The 20,377-nt window shown below is 44.4% G+C and overlaps 2 protein-coding genes across 3 annotated transcripts; both read left to right on the top strand.

Annotated features, from left to right (window-relative positions):
* Positions 1 to 1,536: 1,536 nt before the first annotated feature.
* RIF10 (polyribonucleotide nucleotidyltransferase) lies at positions 1,537 to 19,609 on the top strand. 2 transcript variants are annotated; one of them, XM_087543839.1, is made up of 24 exons: positions 1,537 to 1,912; positions 3,942 to 4,010; positions 4,678 to 4,784; positions 4,885 to 4,927; positions 5,007 to 5,090; positions 5,242 to 5,306; positions 5,407 to 5,563; positions 6,555 to 6,611; positions 7,202 to 7,315; positions 8,079 to 8,339; positions 8,526 to 8,600; positions 10,545 to 10,658; positions 12,658 to 12,750; positions 14,275 to 14,453; positions 14,794 to 14,977; positions 15,093 to 15,140; positions 15,249 to 15,321; positions 17,261 to 17,334; positions 17,425 to 17,532; positions 17,596 to 17,690; positions 17,845 to 17,908; positions 18,118 to 18,171; positions 18,253 to 18,294; positions 18,916 to 19,609. In XM_087543839.1, exons 1-24 carry the CDS (start codon positions 1,643 to 1,645, stop codon positions 19,150 to 19,152), a joined length of 2,667 nt encoding a protein of 888 aa, XP_087399965.1. In that variant the 5' UTR covers positions 1,537 to 1,642; the 3' UTR covers positions 19,153 to 19,609. The 2 variants fall into 2 exon arrangements, with proteins under 2 accessions (XP_087399965.1, XP_087399966.1); XM_087543840.1 differs by lacking the exon at positions 3,942 to 4,010.
* LOC147985018 (ethylene-responsive transcription factor ERF071-like) lies at positions 15,329 to 17,335 on the top strand. Its single transcript, XM_087543842.1, has one exon. The coding sequence runs from the start codon at positions 16,186 to 16,188 to the stop codon at positions 16,543 to 16,545; it is 360 nt and encodes a 119-aa protein (XP_087399968.1). The 5' UTR covers positions 15,329 to 16,185; the 3' UTR covers positions 16,546 to 17,335.
* Positions 19,610 to 20,377: the final 768 nt, after the last annotated feature.

The following is a 20,377-nucleotide window of genomic DNA, read 5'->3' as shown; positions in this document are numbered from 1 at the left end:
GACACACTCTTCTCCTCGTTGCTATGCATCTCCATGGATAGATCATCGCGTGTGCGTATAAATATTTTTGTTTTCCATGCAACGTTTCCCAACAAGAGCACCTTGCGCCGCGGGTAGTCCCGCATGGATGGGTCCGTAAGTCGTTGTAGTACTTGAGGGAGGCAAGGCCATGTGAGGCGTTGATGATGGCGTGCCCCGTCATGGATGAGTCCGTGAGCAGGAAGCTCTATATAGCTCGTGCAGCTCACCGCCTAGTCCAAGTAAGCTCAATGCCGATCTGAAAGTAGAGCGCCCCGAATTCCTCTTAATCCCCGAGGCTGATGCGGACGGTCGACATCACATGCATCGGCGCTGGTGTATTTGGTGTAGAGACTTTGGCTCTTCTGCTTCGCAGGACTGCCATCTTTCTCTCGATTTATATTTTACATGATCTTCCTCTCGATTTGGTGTATGAGTTGGAAACACGACCATGGTCTTGACGGAGGCCGCTGCTCTGTACAAAACCATTGTTGCGTGTAACTTCTGCATCTTTTAATTAATCTTAGCTGTAATAACAAATATTAATAGCTTGTTTTTTTGTAGGACACGTCGAAGAATCTGGACATCACATACTACCACCGTAGTGGCGCCCGGCCAATCGGATCCTCACTGATTTGTTGTTTCCTATTCCGACACTGAAACATGCACACTTTCTCGTCGGATTGATTTTTGTTTCCCATCCTATATACTAATACATACACTTCTTTTTAGGCGATATATACGAACATGTTATAGCACATGGTTTTGGTACGTTCATGTGTTGAATCTTGTATGTGTCAAGGGCTAAAACCTGTACATCCTATAGTTGTAGTAACTTTTTTATGTAATGTTACGTACATCTACTTTTAAATCTCAATTGTCAATTTTTATGATTAACACAAAATCAACGGATATAAAAAGAATAACGTATGGAGAGTTATGAAAAGCTTCCTCCCTTTAATATCAAATATAGATAGCACGGTAATCAGTTCAACGTGGTAGTTTTTTAAGATCAAAACCAACTTTGTGATAGATTTTAAGAAAATTTCAAAAAATGACAGTTTTTCGAACCCTAGCCCAAGTTATGGTAGTATTATGCTATTTACTCACAAATCTAAGTAAATGCCAAATTTATATGAACTGCAAATGTGCTTCACAAGCATAATTTTCATTAAATTCGCAGTATGCATGAACTTTTTTTTTTTTGTTGTAACGCACATGCATGTATATTCTAATAAAATAAATTGAACCACAAAAACGTCATATATTAAGATACAAAGGTAGTAATAATTTAAAAACTAATCAGTTTTAGAAATTGATTGGTATGCTGGGCTTTTATTTTGTCTCATCATATCTGGTTTATCCAGATGTTGAGGTGCGTCCAACATCCTAAAACCCTGGATGAAACCCTTAATTCGAAATGGGGCATCCCTGAAGTCCTAAACCCCCGTGAAGAAAAACCCATATAACCCCGCGCAAACGAACCGAAAGCGATAAGGTTCTTCGGCGCGTCGCCACCCTCTCGTCTCCCTCCCCCCTCCCGCCTGTTCTCCCCTTCCCCTCCCACTCCACAGCCCGTGCCCCACCCTCGAGCTCGCCTCGCCTCCCCTCCTACGGCCTGGAGATGCTCGCGAGTCCCACCACGCTCCACCATCTCCTCCTCCCGGCGCCGCCGCATCTCGCCTTCGCTCTCCCGCACGCCGCGCCGCCGCTCCACGCGTGGCTTCCCCTCTCCCGCGTGGCGCCGCCGCGCGTCGCGGCACTTACGCATGGCTCCTCGTGCCGAATGCGACGGAGGGGTACGAGGGCTAAAGTTGTGGCTGCCGGAGGAGACGAGGCGAGCAGCTCCGGCCCGACCAAGTTCTCCGTGAAAATTCCCGTCGGCAACCGCCACGTGAGCCGCGAACCTATACCCTTTCTGTACTTCCCGTTTGCGCGCGCAATGCTCTGTTAAGTGTCTGCGCATTGCAGTATTGGGATTTTGAACTCTGTCGCGGGACATTTTCACGCGGTTGTTTCAACGTGCACCTTTTTTTAACGTGCACCTCTCCAATGTGAATTATCGAAAAAGGCTTTTGCCCCCCTTTATAAATAAAGCAAACCGCCAGAAAGCGCACGAACATGGACTAGTTCACACACACACCCAAGTCTCACAAGAGGAAGTACAGAAGGTTTTGCTGAGGGCACAGCTCAACAAGCCCAAATAAAAGGAAAAAAAGAGGGCGCCGGAGCGCACGACAGGCGTCTAGTCGGGCTCCGGGGGTGGCGGAGGGGGCGGCGGCGACAGATGGACGGCCATTGAGCGAAGGTCGGCGATGAAGGCGGAGATGGCGTCCCGATCTTGAGGGCGGCTCAGCGGCCGCCAAACCTGCAAGTAACCAGATAGTTTGAAAAGAGCGTCAGTAGCCCGCTTAAGAGGGGTGCGCTGTATCACAAGCTTGTTGCGGATCGTCCAGAGGGTCCAAGCGATCACCCCAATCTCAAGCCACCTAATGTGGCGAGAGGACAAGGGGGAATTCTGGAGTTCGGCAAATAGGTCGGGGAAGTTGGTATGGCACCAATTCCCACCCACCACCTCCCTAAAGCAGCTCCAAACAAATTGAGCGGACACACACGCGAAGAAGATGTGATTTGAGTCTTCAGGGACACCGCAAAGAGGGCAAAGGCCAGAACCCGGGCCATTGCGCTTGCGGACCTCAACCCCAGACGGGGTCCGTCCGTGAATCCACTGCCACATGAAGATCCGAATTTTTAGTGGAAGGCGGATGGACCGCACTGCCGTAAGGGGGGGGGGGAGGCGCGGTGGAGGGGGCGATGGCCTGATACATGGACTTGGTGGAGAATTGGCCTGACGGCTCAAGGCGCCACCTCACCTGATTCGGGCCAGCGTCCACCATCGGCTCATGGAGAGCGACGCAATCAAGCAACTCGTGCCAAGCGGCGGTATCCGGAGGCCCAAATGGCCTACGGAATGCGAGGCGCCCTAAGTCAATAAGGGCCCGCTCAAGCGATATCAGGGGGTCGACAGCGATGGAGAAGAGGTCGGGGAAGCGCGCCGTGAAGGGGGAGTCGCTGGCCCACCGGTCAAACCAGAACAGCGTAGCAGCCCTAGATCCAACCGAGATGGAGGTCCCAATGCGGAGGACTGGGAGAAGTTGGACCACCGACTGCCAGAACTGGGAGCTGCCGGTGCGCTGACAGAAGGCTAGGGGTCGCCCACGCAGATACTTATTCCAGATGATGTCTAACCAGAGGCCACCGTGACCTTGCGAGATGCGCCAAAGCCAGCGGGATAGGAGAGCAAGATTCATGTGTTTAGAGCACATGATACCGAGGCCACCTTGTTCCCGAGCGCATATGTAGTGCACGCATTATGCGAACGTGGGTTCCTAAGTGCTAAGCACGTATGTATACCTAGTTAAACTATAAGTGCAGTTCCTAAGTTGTCCTTAAATGTTCAAAGCTAATACCTATGGTAACGGTACTATGTCGTTATGTGCTCACTGTTATTCGTCTGGGAGTTTTTACAGTTTGTATATATGTTTTTGCTTCAGTTGTTTGACACAGCGTGAGAATGCTTTTTTTATTGAATTCATGCTCCAGCCAACTCATCTAAAAGTCCGAACTGATGAAGGGAGACGGGCAATATATTTCAACATTCGCCCTCACGTCTAGGCTATTTTAGTCCTTAGACGTGGGATCGGTGTAGGCCGCAAGATCTTTTTTATTTTAATACTGCGTTGGCAGGGTCTTAAACTCAAGACCTCTTGGCTCGGATACCATATTGAATTCATGCTCCAGCCAACGCATCCAAAAGTCCGAACTCATGGAGGGAGACGGGCAATATATTTCAACATTTTTAACTGGATTGGTTCTTTTTGCGCAAAAGAATAATAACTGGATTGGTTCTTTTGGTCTCTCAGATATTAGTGGAAACAGGACACATTGGGAGGCAAGCCAGTGCTTCTGTAATGGTCACAGATGGTGAAACAGTAAGTTGTTGAAATTTAGTATCCAAATACCTCACGTTCTTCTTCACACACGCGAGTCACATATGAAATAATATAGCTGGTCTAAACACCGAAATTTTGAAATGCATGATATAGACTACTCAATCCATTGACTGTGCACCAATGATTTGATGTTGTGGTGGTAGAATGGGTTCTGATTTTCTCAGGAGTTCTAGGGGGAGCGTTTGACGATTCAGTTGTCCTATTATGACTATACGGCAATTTTTGTGTAATTGGCTAGATTTATATTTGTACTATGCCTTGTGTAGCTACCTGTCTCAAAGATCAATTATCGGCGGTAGACTAGTAGTTTTCATGTTCCGTAATGTACTCAATTCACGCCGTGGGCAGAGCAGGAATCTGAACACCCTTGAACATTTTCCACACTTTAGGCTCCCATGAATTTGTTGCTGTTTGTAATTCTGTGCTTGAGCGTGCATTGCAACAAGATAAACCTGCCTTGTTCCTTATGTCATCGTCTCATTCTCATAATTTCGTCATGTCAGTTCCAGGGGACACCAAATTTTCCTATGCATACCACCATTTAAACATACTCTTTTTTAACTAAGACAGATCTGATGATCATCGCTATTTTCCAGTAGCGTCAAAACTTTTGCATCCCTAACTAAAATCTCTAATTGCACTGCAGATTGTCTACTGTTCTGTTTGTATGGCTGATACTCCAAGCGATCCTTCTGATTTTTTCCCAATGTCGGTTCACTATCAGGAGCGCCTTTCAGCTGCTGGAAGAACTAGGTACAGAAACCCAAAGTAGTTCTTGCCGTTTGTGTCATCAACTATCACCTGTGTTTTGTGTATTTTCATTCACTCTACTCTTATTTTTTATCCAATGCAGTGGTGGTTTTTTTAAACGAGAAGGAAGGGCAAAAGACCACGAGGTTCACTATAAGAACTTTTGCTATATTGCTTTGTTTTACTTGTCGGTTCATTATAGTTTCTTTCTTGCTTTAATTGCAGGTTTTAGTATGTAGATTGATAGACAGGCCTCTACGCCCTACTATGCCCAAGGGGTTCTACTACGAAACTCAGATTCTATCCTGGGTAATCCAATGATTTTTTGTGTGTACATACATAAATTATACCATCATTTTTGAGCTTGAGCACAATGTGTCATTAATTCCATCTATTACTTGTTTTTCATTTGCGTGCTTTATTATTCATATGATCAACAAATAAATTCTTCTTATTGCAGGTTTTCAGTTATGATGGTATCCATTCCCCAGATTGCGTGGCTGTGACAGCTGCTGGTATCGCCATGTACGTTTAATGAAAATATTGGATTAATCAAGTATTCTGTGGATTTTGACCCAAACAAGTATTTCAGCTGCTCTTATTTATCACCAAGCTATCTCTGCAGGGCACTCTCTGAAGTTCCAAATAAACAAACAATTGCTGGCGTAAGAATCGGTATGATTAATGATCAGTTTGTTGTTAACCCAACCACCGAACAAATGGAGGACTCGGAATTGGATTTGATGATGGCTGGGACCGATAGTGCTATATTGATGATAGAGGTTTGTGCTCAAGTTTTGTTTACAGTTGCACATATACTTTCCCCAGCCCATTTTGCTTAAAGAAAAGAATCTTAAAGAAAAGAATATTCACATATTGGTCGGGTGTTTGCCTATCAGTCTCTTAAGTCTTCTAGTTTTCTTGATAGTTAGTTGGGCATTAGTTCTCCCGAGATGAGAAGTTGACATAGTTTTTATCACTGGTTTATAAGCATGTACATTACGAGATCTAAGCTTTACTAGTACGACACCACGCTGCTATTTTCGTGACAACAGCTCGCTAGCAGTTATGTTAAACCTTGTTTGGTTTGCGCTAATTTTTCCCCTTACCCAGCATTTGCTTACTGAATCGGTGGCCCATGAATTGGCCAAATTTCAAATCTGGCAAGAAAATGAATAAGCAGGCCAAGGAGAGTGAACCTCTCTGGAATTTGGGCAGGAAACCACATGGGTGCTAAATGTGGTTAACCAGACCAAATGTGGCATAATGGAAGCTTTATTACTGCAATGAAAAAATGCGCACATGGTCTAACACCTATTACTCGATCCTTTTCCGTGGTTCCGCTCACAATGATCTTTGCTAGGGGCTAGGGACCTTTATATAGTGCAAATTCCAGTTTAATTCAAACTGTACAAAATTGCAGATAAGTGTCCAGATTTAATCTGTTTAAATGAAGACTCCAGATTAACTTAACCAAGCACGCTCATTAGTAGATATTTATATGATTTTTTAACTTAGCAGTAAATGAAGACTCCAGATTTACATGGGTAGCATACCATACCCTTATACTCCATCCGGTCCAAATTAATCTGGATCCGAGGGAGTACTGTTTTTTATTATGCTTCTCTGCTCTTGATTCTAAAGATATATCAATTTAGGTGAACCATGCTGTCTTCTGTGATAGTTCTGTTATCTTGATCATTTCACCGTCCTAGTTATTATTTACTGTTAATATCATGTCTTGCTTTCTGAGTTCTGACTAGTTCTTAGTAGGGATTCTGTGACTTTCTCACAGAGGAGAAGCTGCTTCAAGCTGTTGAAACAGGACAGGTTAGCTCATGACGTCTGTTATGCTATTCTTTTGATATAGTTTTTTTTGATATCCACAGTGTAGTTTGACAAAATATGTGTCCATCTTATTGCAAGATGCACACTTAGCAGTTAATAGCGTAGTTAATCAGCAACTACAAGAAATGAGCAAGTCATTGCTCAAATATTTGATTCCTTTTTTCTGTACAAATTCTTGATGTTAGCTTTTCAGATTAGGGGTCTGCGGTCCCTCTAATTTCTAGTTACCTTTTAAGGGCAAGGTGCTGTTATTTACCTGTATAAGGTCAAGGACAGTGAACCCAAATTAGCGGAAGACTTCCTCTACCGAGAGAACCAGGAGTTTATTCAACTGGAAACATTTTCTTAGAAGATCTGCTCTCCGCTAATTATTTTATATTACATGTTTTTGCTCTAGGCACACCGCTCAGCTGATATGATCACCGCCATCTCTTTCGCCCATCTCTTACAATAAATACTAGTTCCCTCCAAAAATATATTAAACTTTTGCCTTTATTGTCTTCTCAGGCCTCATTTTGGTCATTTTATTTTTATTTTCCTTCCTTTGTGATTCTAACCTAAGTAAAAATCAGGTGGCGATTCGAGAAATCTGCAAGGCAATCGATGTTCTTGTCCAGACTTGTGGGAAGAAGAAAATGGTTGAGGCTATCAATTTACCACCCGCTGAACTCTACAGGCATGTTGAAGTATGAACATACTGTAGCCCTTTATTAAATCAAATGTACAGTATTTTGACTTTGGTAGGTATATGCAACCTTTTCAAAATTTCAAGTTCTTAATAATAGGCTTATAGTAGATGAAAACAGCAACCGTGTTACTTTTTTTTTTATAGTTTTTTCTGGTGACTAGTGAGCAGTTGCTGACTTGCTGTGGGCCTGTGGCTAAAAATCTCAGATACTGATCCTTTTTTATCCTCTCTCCCGACATGTTTTATCATTTTCACTTAGTGGCACAATCGCTGCTCCTTGATATTAAACTGTCTGTATTGTTGTTGTCTCAGTTTCTTCCTACAGGCTGTAAAATTGTCAGGTAGGCTGAGAGGTTTTTCATGGTGTTCAGATCTTACATATGTCCTCTTCAATTGTATAGTTTATTTCAGACTATCCCACAGAAAAACTTATTTCAGGCTATGTGCGCATCTACCCTGGTCTTCTATTCCATGTTGAATTGTATCTACATATGCGTTCAAGTGTTTTAGCCTCCCAAGGGTGCCAGTGCTAAATTAGCCGTGCTGGATAGAAATGTTTGTTCTAGTAATATGTGAACACCAACAGTGTTAAATCCCAGTTAGAAAAAAATGATTGAAATACAACATGCTTTCTCCTCCCACGGCGGTATTTTGCCATTGTCGTTTAATCCGCTTTTCTTTCATAAAAAATTAAGCTAAGTGTATCATACTTCACGTCTTCTATGCACTCATTGCTGATTTCAACTGCTAATTGTTTTCAGGATATTTCTGGAGATGAGTTGGTGAAGGCATTGCAAATAAAAGAAAAAATTCCCCGTAGAAAAGCTCTTTCAGCATTGGAGGAGAAAGTAATAATGATACTTTCAGAGCAGGGTTATGTGTCCAAAGATGAGTTATCTGGACCCATTGGAAATTTAGCTGATATTGTCGAGGAGGAAGATGAGGACGAAGTTATAGAGGATGGTGAAGTGGATGAAGGCGATGTTCACATCAAGCCAGTGTCGAGAAAGCCCCACCGTCAGGTGATGATCATTATTTTGTTCTCATTGAATATGTCCTACAGCCTTTTTCCCCCTATATCATCTTATTGGAGTGAACTTGAAATTCTATTTGTTATTTTCTGTGGCACTGTTTTTAGCTTACCATCCATCTCATGCACAATTGATTATCTGTTGCTTTTACCGATCTACACTGTTTCTTCTGTGTAGTTATTCTCAGAAGTTGATGTCAAGTTAGTCTTCAAGGAAGTTTCATCCAAATATCTGCGAAGGCGGATTGTAGAGGTAAATGTTATTGCTAGGATGCTTCGTTATATCTATTACAGCATTTGTTGGGTAGGAAGTTTTCACTTGCATATTGCCTTCCTGTTTGCAACTTCGCAATGCTATAGCGGATTGTAATCTGGGAATTCAGTCATGGTGAATAATCAGATACAAAACATGATAATCTTCAAAGTCAAGGTGATGTTATGTCTAGGTACTCCCTCCGGTACTTTTTTCTCTTCGCCTAACTCAAATCACGCATACCACGGAACTCCACTTTTGGTTGAACTTGTACTCTTTTACCCCTGCAGTGGGTGGCTAGCGAAGATCCGGAGATCTGAGATGAATACACCTGAAAGTTACTTTGCTCCTTCCTCCTCTGCATGCGCTTCGGGTTCCTTGTTTTCCCCCTCCCTTTGCATGTGCTTGAGCTGGCACGCCATGGCGCACGATCTCCCGTAGCAAATGGCGGTGAATCAGTTTCATAAACCGGCGCCAAAAGATTCAAACGAAAATGAAGAAAATAACGTGCTCCTCTCCCGCTCCTTCGAAACTGAATTGGGTGCGGTTCTACTGCCCGAAATTTAGAATGGCGCCATTGAAGTAAAAAGACTGAGAAGCTCCCTATAAATCCAATGCTCTCCATCTCCTCAGTTAGCAATTCTCTTCTCGTTGTCTTGCACATCTCTCCTGCCTTCTTCATTTATGTCATGCGTCATCCATAGTTCATAGACTAGGGCGTTGCAGATCACATCCATGGCGACGACGGCATCAGCGGAGCTCGCCATGCACACTGGTCGTGTGCAGCACGCTGACGCCTCGGGCAGAAACATAACAGGGGGCGCAAGCCATGTGGGAGTGAGGGTGCTCGGCCCGCCGGTCATGTGTAGCATGCCGGCGTTTCAGGCGGAAGCAGAATAGGCGGCCAGAGCATGCGGGAGTGGTGGTGCTCGGCCTACCGGCAGTGTGCAGGAACCCGGCGACCTGGGCGGAAGCGGTAGTGGTGCTGCTCGACCTGGGCCATTGGACTCCATTAATGGCGCTGGAGCAGCAGCAACCTGTAATGCCGGTCGTGGCTACGGTGCATGCATCAATGTTGGAAATTGCATAGGCATCGATGGCAGGTAGTTAATGCAGCGGTGCATGCGGAGCTGCGAGTTCAGCGGTAGCATTGGAAGAAGAGGTAAAATATGCTAACACGCAGACTAATAGGGGAAAAACCGAAAAATCTAAGATGCAAAGAAAAAAGGACCGGAGGGACTAGTCAGAACTAAGAAATACAGTATGGGCACAGTATTCTGTAAGAATTAGAAAATCAGATAGAATCTAGTTCTACTTAAAAAGGCTGGCTTTCTTGTAGTGCGACATTTAGATCATTAAGACAATTCATAGTTTCATAGGCCTTGAAAATGATTTCATGAATGTTGCATGATAGTCCAGGCAGAAGTACAAATATGACCATATTATAATCCCCTCCAGTTGACTTCCCGTAAGAAGAAAATGTTGAAAATACAGTTGTGCCTGGTAGGAGGCACAGTTGTTATGGCAAAGTGGGTTAGTTGCATGACAGTAGTAGAGACTGTCTATGTACAGAATAGGGCTGCTGCATCCCACAGCACTAAGTGCAGCAATGCCTGTGGGGCATGGCCTCTATCCATTAATAGTTTGATTTAATAGTTGCAGGGTTTAGATTTTGGAATACATTACCTTGTAAGACTTTTACTAGGACCGATAGACTGAGAACTGAGAGCTAGCAAGTGGCTGGAGTTCAAGGTGCTGAATCCGCCCACTCGTGTTCAAGTCCGCTATGCGGACTCCGCTTGGGTACTATCTTAATTTGTGGAGAGGTGTCACTTCGCCGTTTAGCCAACGTTTTTTAGGATCGATAGACTTTCTACTTAAACCTTTCTGTGGTATATGCTACTATTATTATTCATGTCTTTCCTGAATGTGCTCAAACTTCAGGGTGAAAAGCGAAGCGATGGACGGAGTGCCTGTGAGCTTCGCCCCATTAATTCTCAATGTGGAATACTCCCACGGGCACATGGTAGTGCATTGTTCACAAGGGGAGAAACACAGGTAAGGTAATACACTTAATTTGACAGTCTAATGCAACTGATATTCCTCACAACTTAACCTTTTGGTATCATTTTCTTCTTGCATATGATGCTTATTGTCTCACTAATCCTCAAATTAACCGGGCAACTCTCTTCTTATAATGCAATGGTGGAACTCCCGCCCCAGTTGTTGGTTTCATTTTCATGATCGTGTCACTAATCCTATTTGATCCTTCCTGCTGCTTTAGGAATCTTGCATTTGTATTTTATTCACATAATGTGGTATATTTGTATGAACCACAAATTGATTTCTTATTGCAGTCAATACTTGTTGCCACTTTGTGTAGATCTAGTAGTTTTTGCGGAGTAATTTCAATCTGTGTAGCACTTTATTGCAATTTTGTGACGTATGAGTGTAGATATTTAGAGCATCTACAGCCGGACCTCTCAAACCCACCTCATACGCTCGGGCGGGCCGCCCGGTCACTGTCCAGTCATGATTTTTTGACCCAGACGCCCCCCTCAAACGGCCCTCAAACGCCCGGGCGGGCCGCCCGGTCACTGTCCAGTCACGATTTTTTGACCCAGACGCCCCCCTCAAACGGCCCTCAGACGCCTGGGCTGATCGGCACCCCCCATATCCAGCCCAAATATGGGGCGGATATGGGGGCGCCCGGGTGCGCCCGCCACGTCGAACCTGGCCCACGCTGGCCCACCCAACCCCACATAAAATCCTCCCCATCCGCTCGCCGGACCAAACCCTAGCCACTTCACTCCCCTCCCCTCCACTCCCCTCCGCCACCCAAGCTCGTCTCCGGCTCCTTCCGGTCGTCTCCGGCATGGCGAGCAGCGGATCCGAGTCCTTCACCTCCAGATCCGTCGACCCTGAGCTCATCCCACGCGGCCTCGAGGAGGAGATGGCCGTCCGGCTTGCGCTCCGCCACGCCCGGGAGGAGGGACATGCACGGCTGCGCTCGGACTCCATCCGTCGGTAATCCATTGCGTCCGCCCAAATGGCGCATGGATCCGGCGCTAGGCCGGCCGTAGCTGCCTCGCCGGAGGCCGTGCGGTCCGTCTGGCGCCCGAACACGCTGGCGGACGCGCAACTCCTCCGGTGGCGTGTCGATGTTCGGGACGCATCATCGTCCCACGAGGCCATGGCACGGCGTGCCCGCCATGCAAGGCATCGGGCGCGGGAGGCCACGGCAGCCCTCGCGGCGGCGGACGTCGGTGAGGCGGAGTCGATTCTTCGCCCCGTATGGCGCATCAGTCCGGGCGCCGCAACCGCATCGTGGTGGACGTCGGCGGCTCGTCCCTGGACGGATCCGTCATCGATCAGACGTCCATCAACACCGTTTAGGTTCCGGCCTCCGACGAGGAAGAGTAGGGCATGGGAGACGTCGGGGTCTTGAGTCCCGTGAGCCGGCTCGTGTCCCATGCCCTACCCTACCTTGCCGGCGACCGGACCAACACTCTGAGGAGCGCAGCCGGCCGCCGGACATGGCCAGGGTGGAGCCGGGCGAGCGGTGAGCGGAACCGGACGAAGCTCCGCTCAAAGATTGCTGCGTTGCATGTAATAATATGGACTTGAGGTTTTTAATTTGAGGTATCCGGATGTGGAATGCGTTTTTTGAGGGGTGACCGGTCACTGTCCACGGACGCGCCTGCGTTGCATGTAATAATATGGACTTGAGGTTTCTAATTTGAGGTATCCGGATGTGGAATGCGTTTTTTGAGGGGTGACCGGTCACTGTCCACGGACGCGCCCAGGCGCGTCCGCGGGCGTATGAGGGGTCGGATTTGCCAAGTCCGGCTGTAGATGCTCTTACTCAGCATACTAATCACATTTTGCAAGAACAAGAAATGTAGCTGCATGTGTCACTACACTGTTTTCTCTTATAACAGACAGTTTCTGCTTGAGTTGAAGTAGTGTTAAACACAGTACCTCTAACTCTGTACTTATTCAAAAAATCATAATAAAAAAACCGTACGTTTTTAACGTTTCTTATTTGATCATGCAGGCACTGGCTGTGGTCACTTTAGGTGACTATCAGATGGCACAAAGAATTGACACTCTTGTTGACACCGAGGAATCAAAGAGTTTCTATCTTCAGGTACGCGATATGAATGTTGGTTGATGACATATCATCTTGCTTGGCTAGTTCTTTTTTTGAATATTTTGCTTGGCCAGTTTCACATATCCAGAGTTAAAAAATATTCATCTATTGTTTCCCATATAGTTCGACTGAATAGAAATTATATTTGTAATGCTTTGCTGGGCTTTTAGATAGTTCCATTTATGAGGGCAATTGTTTTCAACTATTCCTTGTGAAATATATCCTGATCTGGTAAATGTAGATCTATTAACTATGAAAATGCTAAATGGAGGCCAAAGTTTGAAAAATTCAAAATTCAGACTTATACGTTTCAATTCTTTTTGAAAAAATACACATACACCCAGAGACATAGTGTACATGTGTGTAAATTTTCATGATGAAATACGTTAAAATAAGAGCTACCAAAAAAAATCTGTGGCTTTTCAGTACATACACTGTTCATTCTCAAAGTCCATGATTTTTTTTTTTGTGCAGCTTGCAGTTCAAGGTATTTCATTGTGAAATTTTACACACATATACATTACATCCTTGTATAGGTGTTTTTTATCCGATTTTTTTGAAACTGAAAAGTTTGATTTTTTTTAATCTCGGCCTCCGAAACTCCCTAATATATTAACTACTCCCTCTGTCCCATATTAATTGTCGCTCAGAAGGTAAATAGTGACAATTAATGTAGTTGTATATTAGCCCTTTTGACATGTGTTGCTTACAGTAAAGAGTGTTTTCTTAAGCTACTAGCACTTAACAGAGCCCATTCACAATATATTTGAAATAAGATTTAAGCTGTGAAGATACTGGTACCACTTCGTAGTTTAAGCAGTTATTTCTTGAACATTATATCGCTCTCATAGGGCAGCCTGGTGCATGTAGATCCTGCTTGCGCAGGGTCACGGACTTGAACCCGTGACCTGATGGTCACAAGGCAACAGCTGTACCACTGCGCCAAGGCTCCCCTTCATTATATTGCTCTCATAGTTTAACAAAAACACACTGGGTCTGTTCAACTAGAGAAAACCTGAGACCGGTGCCACTGCCATGTTCTTTCTGGTTCAGCTCATGATTCTTTCCTCTAAAAGCTAGTTAATTTTATTATTATTCGGGAAGACTCGCCGTTTTAAGAATTGAGTTTGGGGCGTCCCACTTATTTAACACAGTTCCCACTAGGTGCTTTGCAGTGATTTGCTTGTTGGGGCAGGCAATAAATATATTAAACTACCATGTTTTGAGCCGCTCTAAATTGCCATATGCATCTGTTGCATAACATGATATGAACTGATGAACAGATGCCTAAAAGTTTCACCGACTGGTCCAGTTATTGTGTGTTTATAAATATTAAACTACCATGTTTTGAGCCGCTCTAGGTTGCCGTATGCATCTGTTACATAACATGATATGAGCTGACAAACAGATGCCTCAAAGTTTCACCGACTGGTCCAGTTATTGTGTGCTTCTGACTGCTGTATGCATGTGTTACATCCCATGATTACACTTCATAGCTAATTATTGTGTTACATACTGCAGTACACGTTCCCTCCATCATCTGTTGGTGAAGTTGGTCGAACCGGAGCACCTAATAGGAGAGAGATAGGTCATGGTATGCTTGCAGAAAGGGCGCTGGAACCGGTTTTACCTGCAGAGGTGGATTTTCCGTACACTATTCGTGTTGAAAGTACTATCACTGAAAGTAACGGCTCATCCAGGTAATGATCATTTCATGCTTTTCTTCCATTGTAGTTTGCAAGTCTTTCGATGGGGAAGCTTGTACAGAGTTGACACTTGACCTTGCACTACTACGTTCTTGTTGTGTTACTATTACTATCGTATGTAGTTACTTGGCGCCTCCTTATTGGAGTTGTTATAATATAGATTCTGCCACTCGTCGTTATCATCCTTGTGAGCAGGCTGCAGGATAGCCTGATTTTACTCAATGTTTCTCACGAGTCTTAACAGCTGAGCAATAGTTTTCTCTCATGCAGTACAGCCTGCCCTGTATTATTTTTATTCTTAAATTGGTAATATATTTCTGTTATCTACCACCAGCATGGCTTCTGTCTGTGGAGGTTGTTTAGCACTTCAAGATGCTGGTGTTTCAATAAAGTTCCCTGTAGCTGGAATAGCAATGGGCTTAGTTCTTGACACTCAGGAATTCGGTGGAGACGGTACACCACTTATTCTTTCTGATATTACTGGATCTGAAGATGCCTCTGGTGACATGGATTTGAAGGTGTAACTTCTATACCACCCCGAGTTGGGTTTCCCCCATATAAATGCAGTAGCAGGCTTAATGGTTGATTCTGTTTGAATTGTTTAATTTGTTTACCAGTCAACCCCTCTTTCAGGTTGCTGGTAGTGAACATGGTATATCTGCTTTCCAAATGGACATCAAGGTTGTAAACACTAACGACTAGATGAACCAACATTTGTTTTGTGGCTATGCTATTAGGTTGCATATTATTCGCTCTGAAGTTATCTCTGTGCATGTTATGCTGTGGCAGGTAGTGGGGATAACTCTACCTGTAATGGAACAAGCACTTCTACAAGCTAGAGATGGTAGAAAGCACATTCTAAGTAAGTCTGTATAGCCTGTGTTTAACCTTAAATCTTGCTTTATTATCTGTGGATACCATGCTGGAAAAATCCAGTTTCATGTTACTTGTAACAGATAACTGCAAACTTACGATACATTGTAAGTAAGCTGCAAGATGTAACATAAAAGAAAGAAGATGTAATTATATCAGCTCACCGAAATTCTACCGTAAGCATTTTAAACCCTGAACAAGAAGTTTCCTGTCTGCAATGTGTACAAAAATCATATTTTACTTAGAGCATCTCCAATAGACGGTCCATATGTAAAAGTAACCAACTTTTGGATCTTCTAAGGCAAAAAACAGCTCTCCAACAGATGGTCCATATGCAAATTTTTTTACATCTCCGCCTCCCGGAGATGTAAAATAACCGCGACCGCGCGCCAACGCCCAACCGCCCTTCATTCATTTCCCCCCTTCTTCTTCCCGCCCGCCGCAGCTCCCCACTCGGCCGCCGCCTTGCGGCAGCTCCCCGACGCCGCCCCGCCGCAGATCCAGCCTCGCCCCTAGCCCTGCCGCCGATTCCATCCCGCCTGGGTTGCCCCCCGCCGTCGTATGAGCGGATCAAGCCGTCGTCGCACCGCGCCGCCCCGGTTCCGCCCGCCTCCGGCCCGGCCCGTCCGCCTCCGCCTTGCCCCGGCCCGTCCGCCTTCGCTCCGGCCTCCTCCCACCCCCGCCCGCACCGCACGCCGCCGGCGCCCGCCCTCGCCCGCACCGCACATCGCCGCCCCGCTCTGTCCGCCTCCGCCCCGCACCACACGCCGCCGCCCGCTCCCCGCTCGGCCGTCGCCCCGACCTCTCTCCACCCGCCGTTGCCCTGACTTGCTCCAGCTGCCACCGCCACCGGATGGCGCCGAAGGGCAAGTCGGGTTTCTTCGGCGTGAGGGCGAAGCCCTCCGGGAACTTCAGAGTGGAGTTCTCTGACGCCGGGCGGCGTTTGTGGCTCGGCATGTATCCCACTGCTGACGAGGCCGCGCGTGCCTACGACGTGCCGGTGTGGCGTGCCGGACGGCCGAAGACGGACCTCAACTTCCCGGAGATCGAGACCCGGGCGGTGGCGGAGTGGCTCGTGCCGCAGGGCATCCAGATGGAGGAGATGCCGGCGAAGAAGAAGAAGAAGAAGAGACCGGCGGTTGTCGTCACTCCCGGCGAGAGCGACGAGGCGGCGATGGCTCGGTTTGCGCGGGGGCATCCCGAGTACGTCTAGGCCGAGCAGGAGTTCTACTGGAAGCGTGATGCCGAGGAGAAGAAGAAGAAGGAGGTGAAGGAGGACGAGGCCGGCCCCTCGACGGTGATCCCCATCGAGTCATCGTCGGAGGAGGACGAGGAGTTCTGGGGGCTCTTGGATGACTCCGAAGAGTCGTACTGGATGCCCTCAGACGACGAGTAGTTCTGCTAGTTTAAATTTATGTCATCTATGTTTGAACTTGTTTGAATTTGATGTTTGAACTATGTTGAGATGAAGTAGTAGTTGGTCGTTTTCAGAATTTTACATCTTCGTTTTGGACCAACTGTTGGAGTTGAGCCTTTTTCGGAGATGTAAAAAGCACTTTTTGGTGATGTAAATTTTTACATCACCGGTTTGGAGCACCAAAATATACATCACCGGTTTGGAGATGCTCTTATAATATGTATTAATTCCGGAAGAAGAATCATGCGTATCTATTTTGAATGCATCATCTTAGGTGACATCATTTGTGAATGCAGCTAAAATGTGGGAGGGTTATCCCAAAAACTTCTAATAGTAAGTCACACAACATGATTATGGTTAACAAACTCTCCATTCTTAGATTATTAAGAATAGTAACAATTTACTCCAGTCTATTCCACTGAATTCTATTATGGTCAAAAGGCCATTTGTATTTCCATTTGCAAATCAATTTCAGGTAATATCTGATGTTAGATTTCATTGTCTTCCTCAGATGAAATGTTAAAATGTTCGCCTCCTCCAAGTAAAGCACTGTCTCCCCATGCTCCTGTTATTCATGTTATGAAGGTTGGTACATTGTTTGTGAAGCATGATGATCTTTTATATTTCCTTGCAATTATAATGTTTTAAACTTGTCTGCAACTGTTCTTCTTCAAGGTTAAACCTAACAAGGTGAATTTGATAATTGGTTCTGGCGGAAGGACAATAAAAAGCATACTCGAGGAGACTGGAGTATATGCCATTGATGCTCGAGATGATGGCACGGTAAGGAGAACTTGGTGATAGCATGTTAACTTTTCAAAGTACTACCTGACATTCTTTTGGCAGGTAAAAATTACTGCAAGGGACATGGAAAGCTTAGAGAAGTCGAAAAATATAATAACTAATCTTACCATGGTTCCAAAAGTTGGAGAAATTTTCAGGTGTCAATTCGTTTTATTCCCTTGGTTTTATGTGCATATAGTTTCTTCATATTATGTTATGCTTCCTGCAGATTCAACCAAGCACTTGCTTTTAAATTGAAACATTTTCTGGGTTTTAGCTAATGAAAACTCTTCTTGGAAACTCAATTGCTAGGAACTGTGAGATCAAAACAATTGCTCCCTATGGAGCTTTTGTTGAAATTGCACCAGGGCGTGAGGTGAGTAGATACTAAAATTTGCTTTATTAATCCCAATGTTAACATATTTATTGCATGTTCACAATGCAGAATAATTTTACTTCTCATTGACAAATCCACGTGGCCTCATTGGGCTTCTAAGGAGCTAATTAGTTTACATGCACAAAGCCATTTCCAGTTGTTGTTCATTATCTTGTTGCCATAACTCGTATTCTTAACTCAATGTGCAGGGTTTATGTCATATCAGCGAGTTAAGTTCAAGTTGGTTGGCCAAGGCTGAGGATGTGAGGAAATATATCACATGTTTTACTTTGTGTTTGATTCCTTCTCGTGTTTAAGTTATCCAATTCTTTATTCCTTTTCAGGCTTATAAAGTTGGTGATCGCATTGATGTCAAGCTTATTGAGGTTTGTAAATCTCTTTAAAGTCTAAACTCAACATCAATGCAATGTAAAACCGTGAAAATTGCGCCTTTGGTGTATGCTAATGGTACATATAGATGGGCGACGAATGGTAGCCAAAGAGCCTATTGCTGGAATTTTCAACCAGTGCATGATTTCAGCTGGTTCAAATATTATCTACTCCCTCCGTTCACTATTATAAGATGTTTTGGATATTTCAATATGGACTACATATGGACTGAAATGAGTGAACAAACACACTAAAACGTGTATACATACATTCGAATCAGAAAAGTTAGAACATCTTATAATAGTGAACGGAGGGAGTAGGTATTATGGAGCATAGATCAGTGTCATTGTTGCTAATTGTAGGCTGTATATGTTAATTGGTGGTACTGTAATATTGCATAATTAGTGTCCTATTTTTTCCAGCGTCACAGCTAATATTTATTAAGATAGTAATTGCTGCAGGTCTTTAGAATGCTTAGGCTACTATTCCTAATCTTACGGCTATAAATGCCATTAGGTTAAGTTTCTGGTTACATGATATGATTGAAGGGGAATGCCGTCAGTAGTTTTGACCATCTCTGTTTTCTGAATGCCTATTTTGTTGACTGTCTGAACCAGATAAATGACAAGGGTCAACTTCGACTAAGTTGCAAAGCGTTGCTTCCTGATGCAAACCAAGAACCTGGCAGCATCAAGCAGCAAACGAGCAGTTCAGTGAAAGAAAAGGTAGTATACAAAGATGATATCATTAAGATGACAACTAGAAGGTCCAAACGTAAGAAAGAAGTTGAGCCGTCTGCAGCTGAAAATGCCACACCAAAGACCCTTGAAAACAGCACAGCTGACAGTCCTTAAGCATTTGGACTCACAAAGACAGTGAAAGAAACAGGGTGACACAAGCAACATGGCGCTTCATCACACTAATTGCCTGAGAAGACTAGGATTGCAACTACAATATCCACTGACTGCATTACTGGAACTACATGACATGGCTTGCAGCCCAAATTGCCCACTTGCCCCCTTGAGATTGGACACCTACAGAAGATCTGTTCAAATCTTTGTGCTCGATCATGCTCCAAATGGAGTAGATGCGAAATCTCACCTGGTTTATGTTGCTGCTTTAGCATGCAACTATTTTGGTTGTGTTCCCATATGCACATCCTGCATTTTGTCTAGTGCAACAAGGAGTGCCTACTATGGCTTTGCTACATTGCTTTAACATGGTCTAGCTATACCCGTGCGTTGCCACTGAACAACAAGCAAATGTGCGTCATTGTTTTATTTTGTCAGATAAACGTGTGTTTTGTTTTCACCGTGTAGCTATAAACATGAGCCTACTTCTTTCGCTTCCTCCCTATCAGCCGCCGCGAGCATATCACGTGGAAACCAAGTTCCAATGAAAATTTTGTGAAAACAATGTTTGAATTTTTAAAATATTCTACTCTCTTTGTGCTAAAATAAGTCTCTCAAACTTTGGTACAACTTTGTACTAAAGTTAGTATAAAGTTGGAACACTACAAAGTTGGGACACTTATTTTAGGATGGATGGAGTGTAGAAAGACAGTATGTTGAGAGGGTGATGCCATGTGAATTTCCAGGTTTAATCACAAAACTATTTACGAGCTATGAAACAAACAATTCAACAATGAATAGTGACCTGATAGATACTATTTTCAATCCCTTAGTTGAATCATGTTATATTATACTCCCTCAGTTCCAAATTACTTGTTGCAAAAATGGATGTATCTAGAACTAAAATACATCTAGATACATCCATATCTGCGACAAGTAATTCGGAACGGAGGGACTAGGTGTGTTGCTTCAGTATTTTTTCCAGAATTTTTGAGAACTTTTACACCGTCGAAAACCTTAACTATCGTACCATGATGATAATTATAGCATAATCAATCTGGTAACTATGTTAAATTCTTCCTAAACCTATGGATATGATCAGAGATGCAGTCTCCTAGTTATTTGTTAAAATGAGATATACCATAACAAAAACACAAGGGTAGAGTTTTTTTTTGACAATACGAGTGGAAACGTAGTGTAGTAATCATCTGCTCTGTGTAGTTGTTAA

Source organism: Triticum urartu, chromosome 2A, assembly GCF_056163025.1.
Source record: "Triticum urartu cultivar PI428250 chromosome 2A, HENAU_Tu73, whole genome shotgun sequence".
NCBI lineage: Eukaryota > Viridiplantae > Streptophyta > Magnoliopsida > Poales > Poaceae > Triticum > Triticum urartu.
The sequence above is the reverse complement of the archived record's forward strand: the minus strand, read 5'-3'. Positions and strand labels throughout refer to the sequence as shown.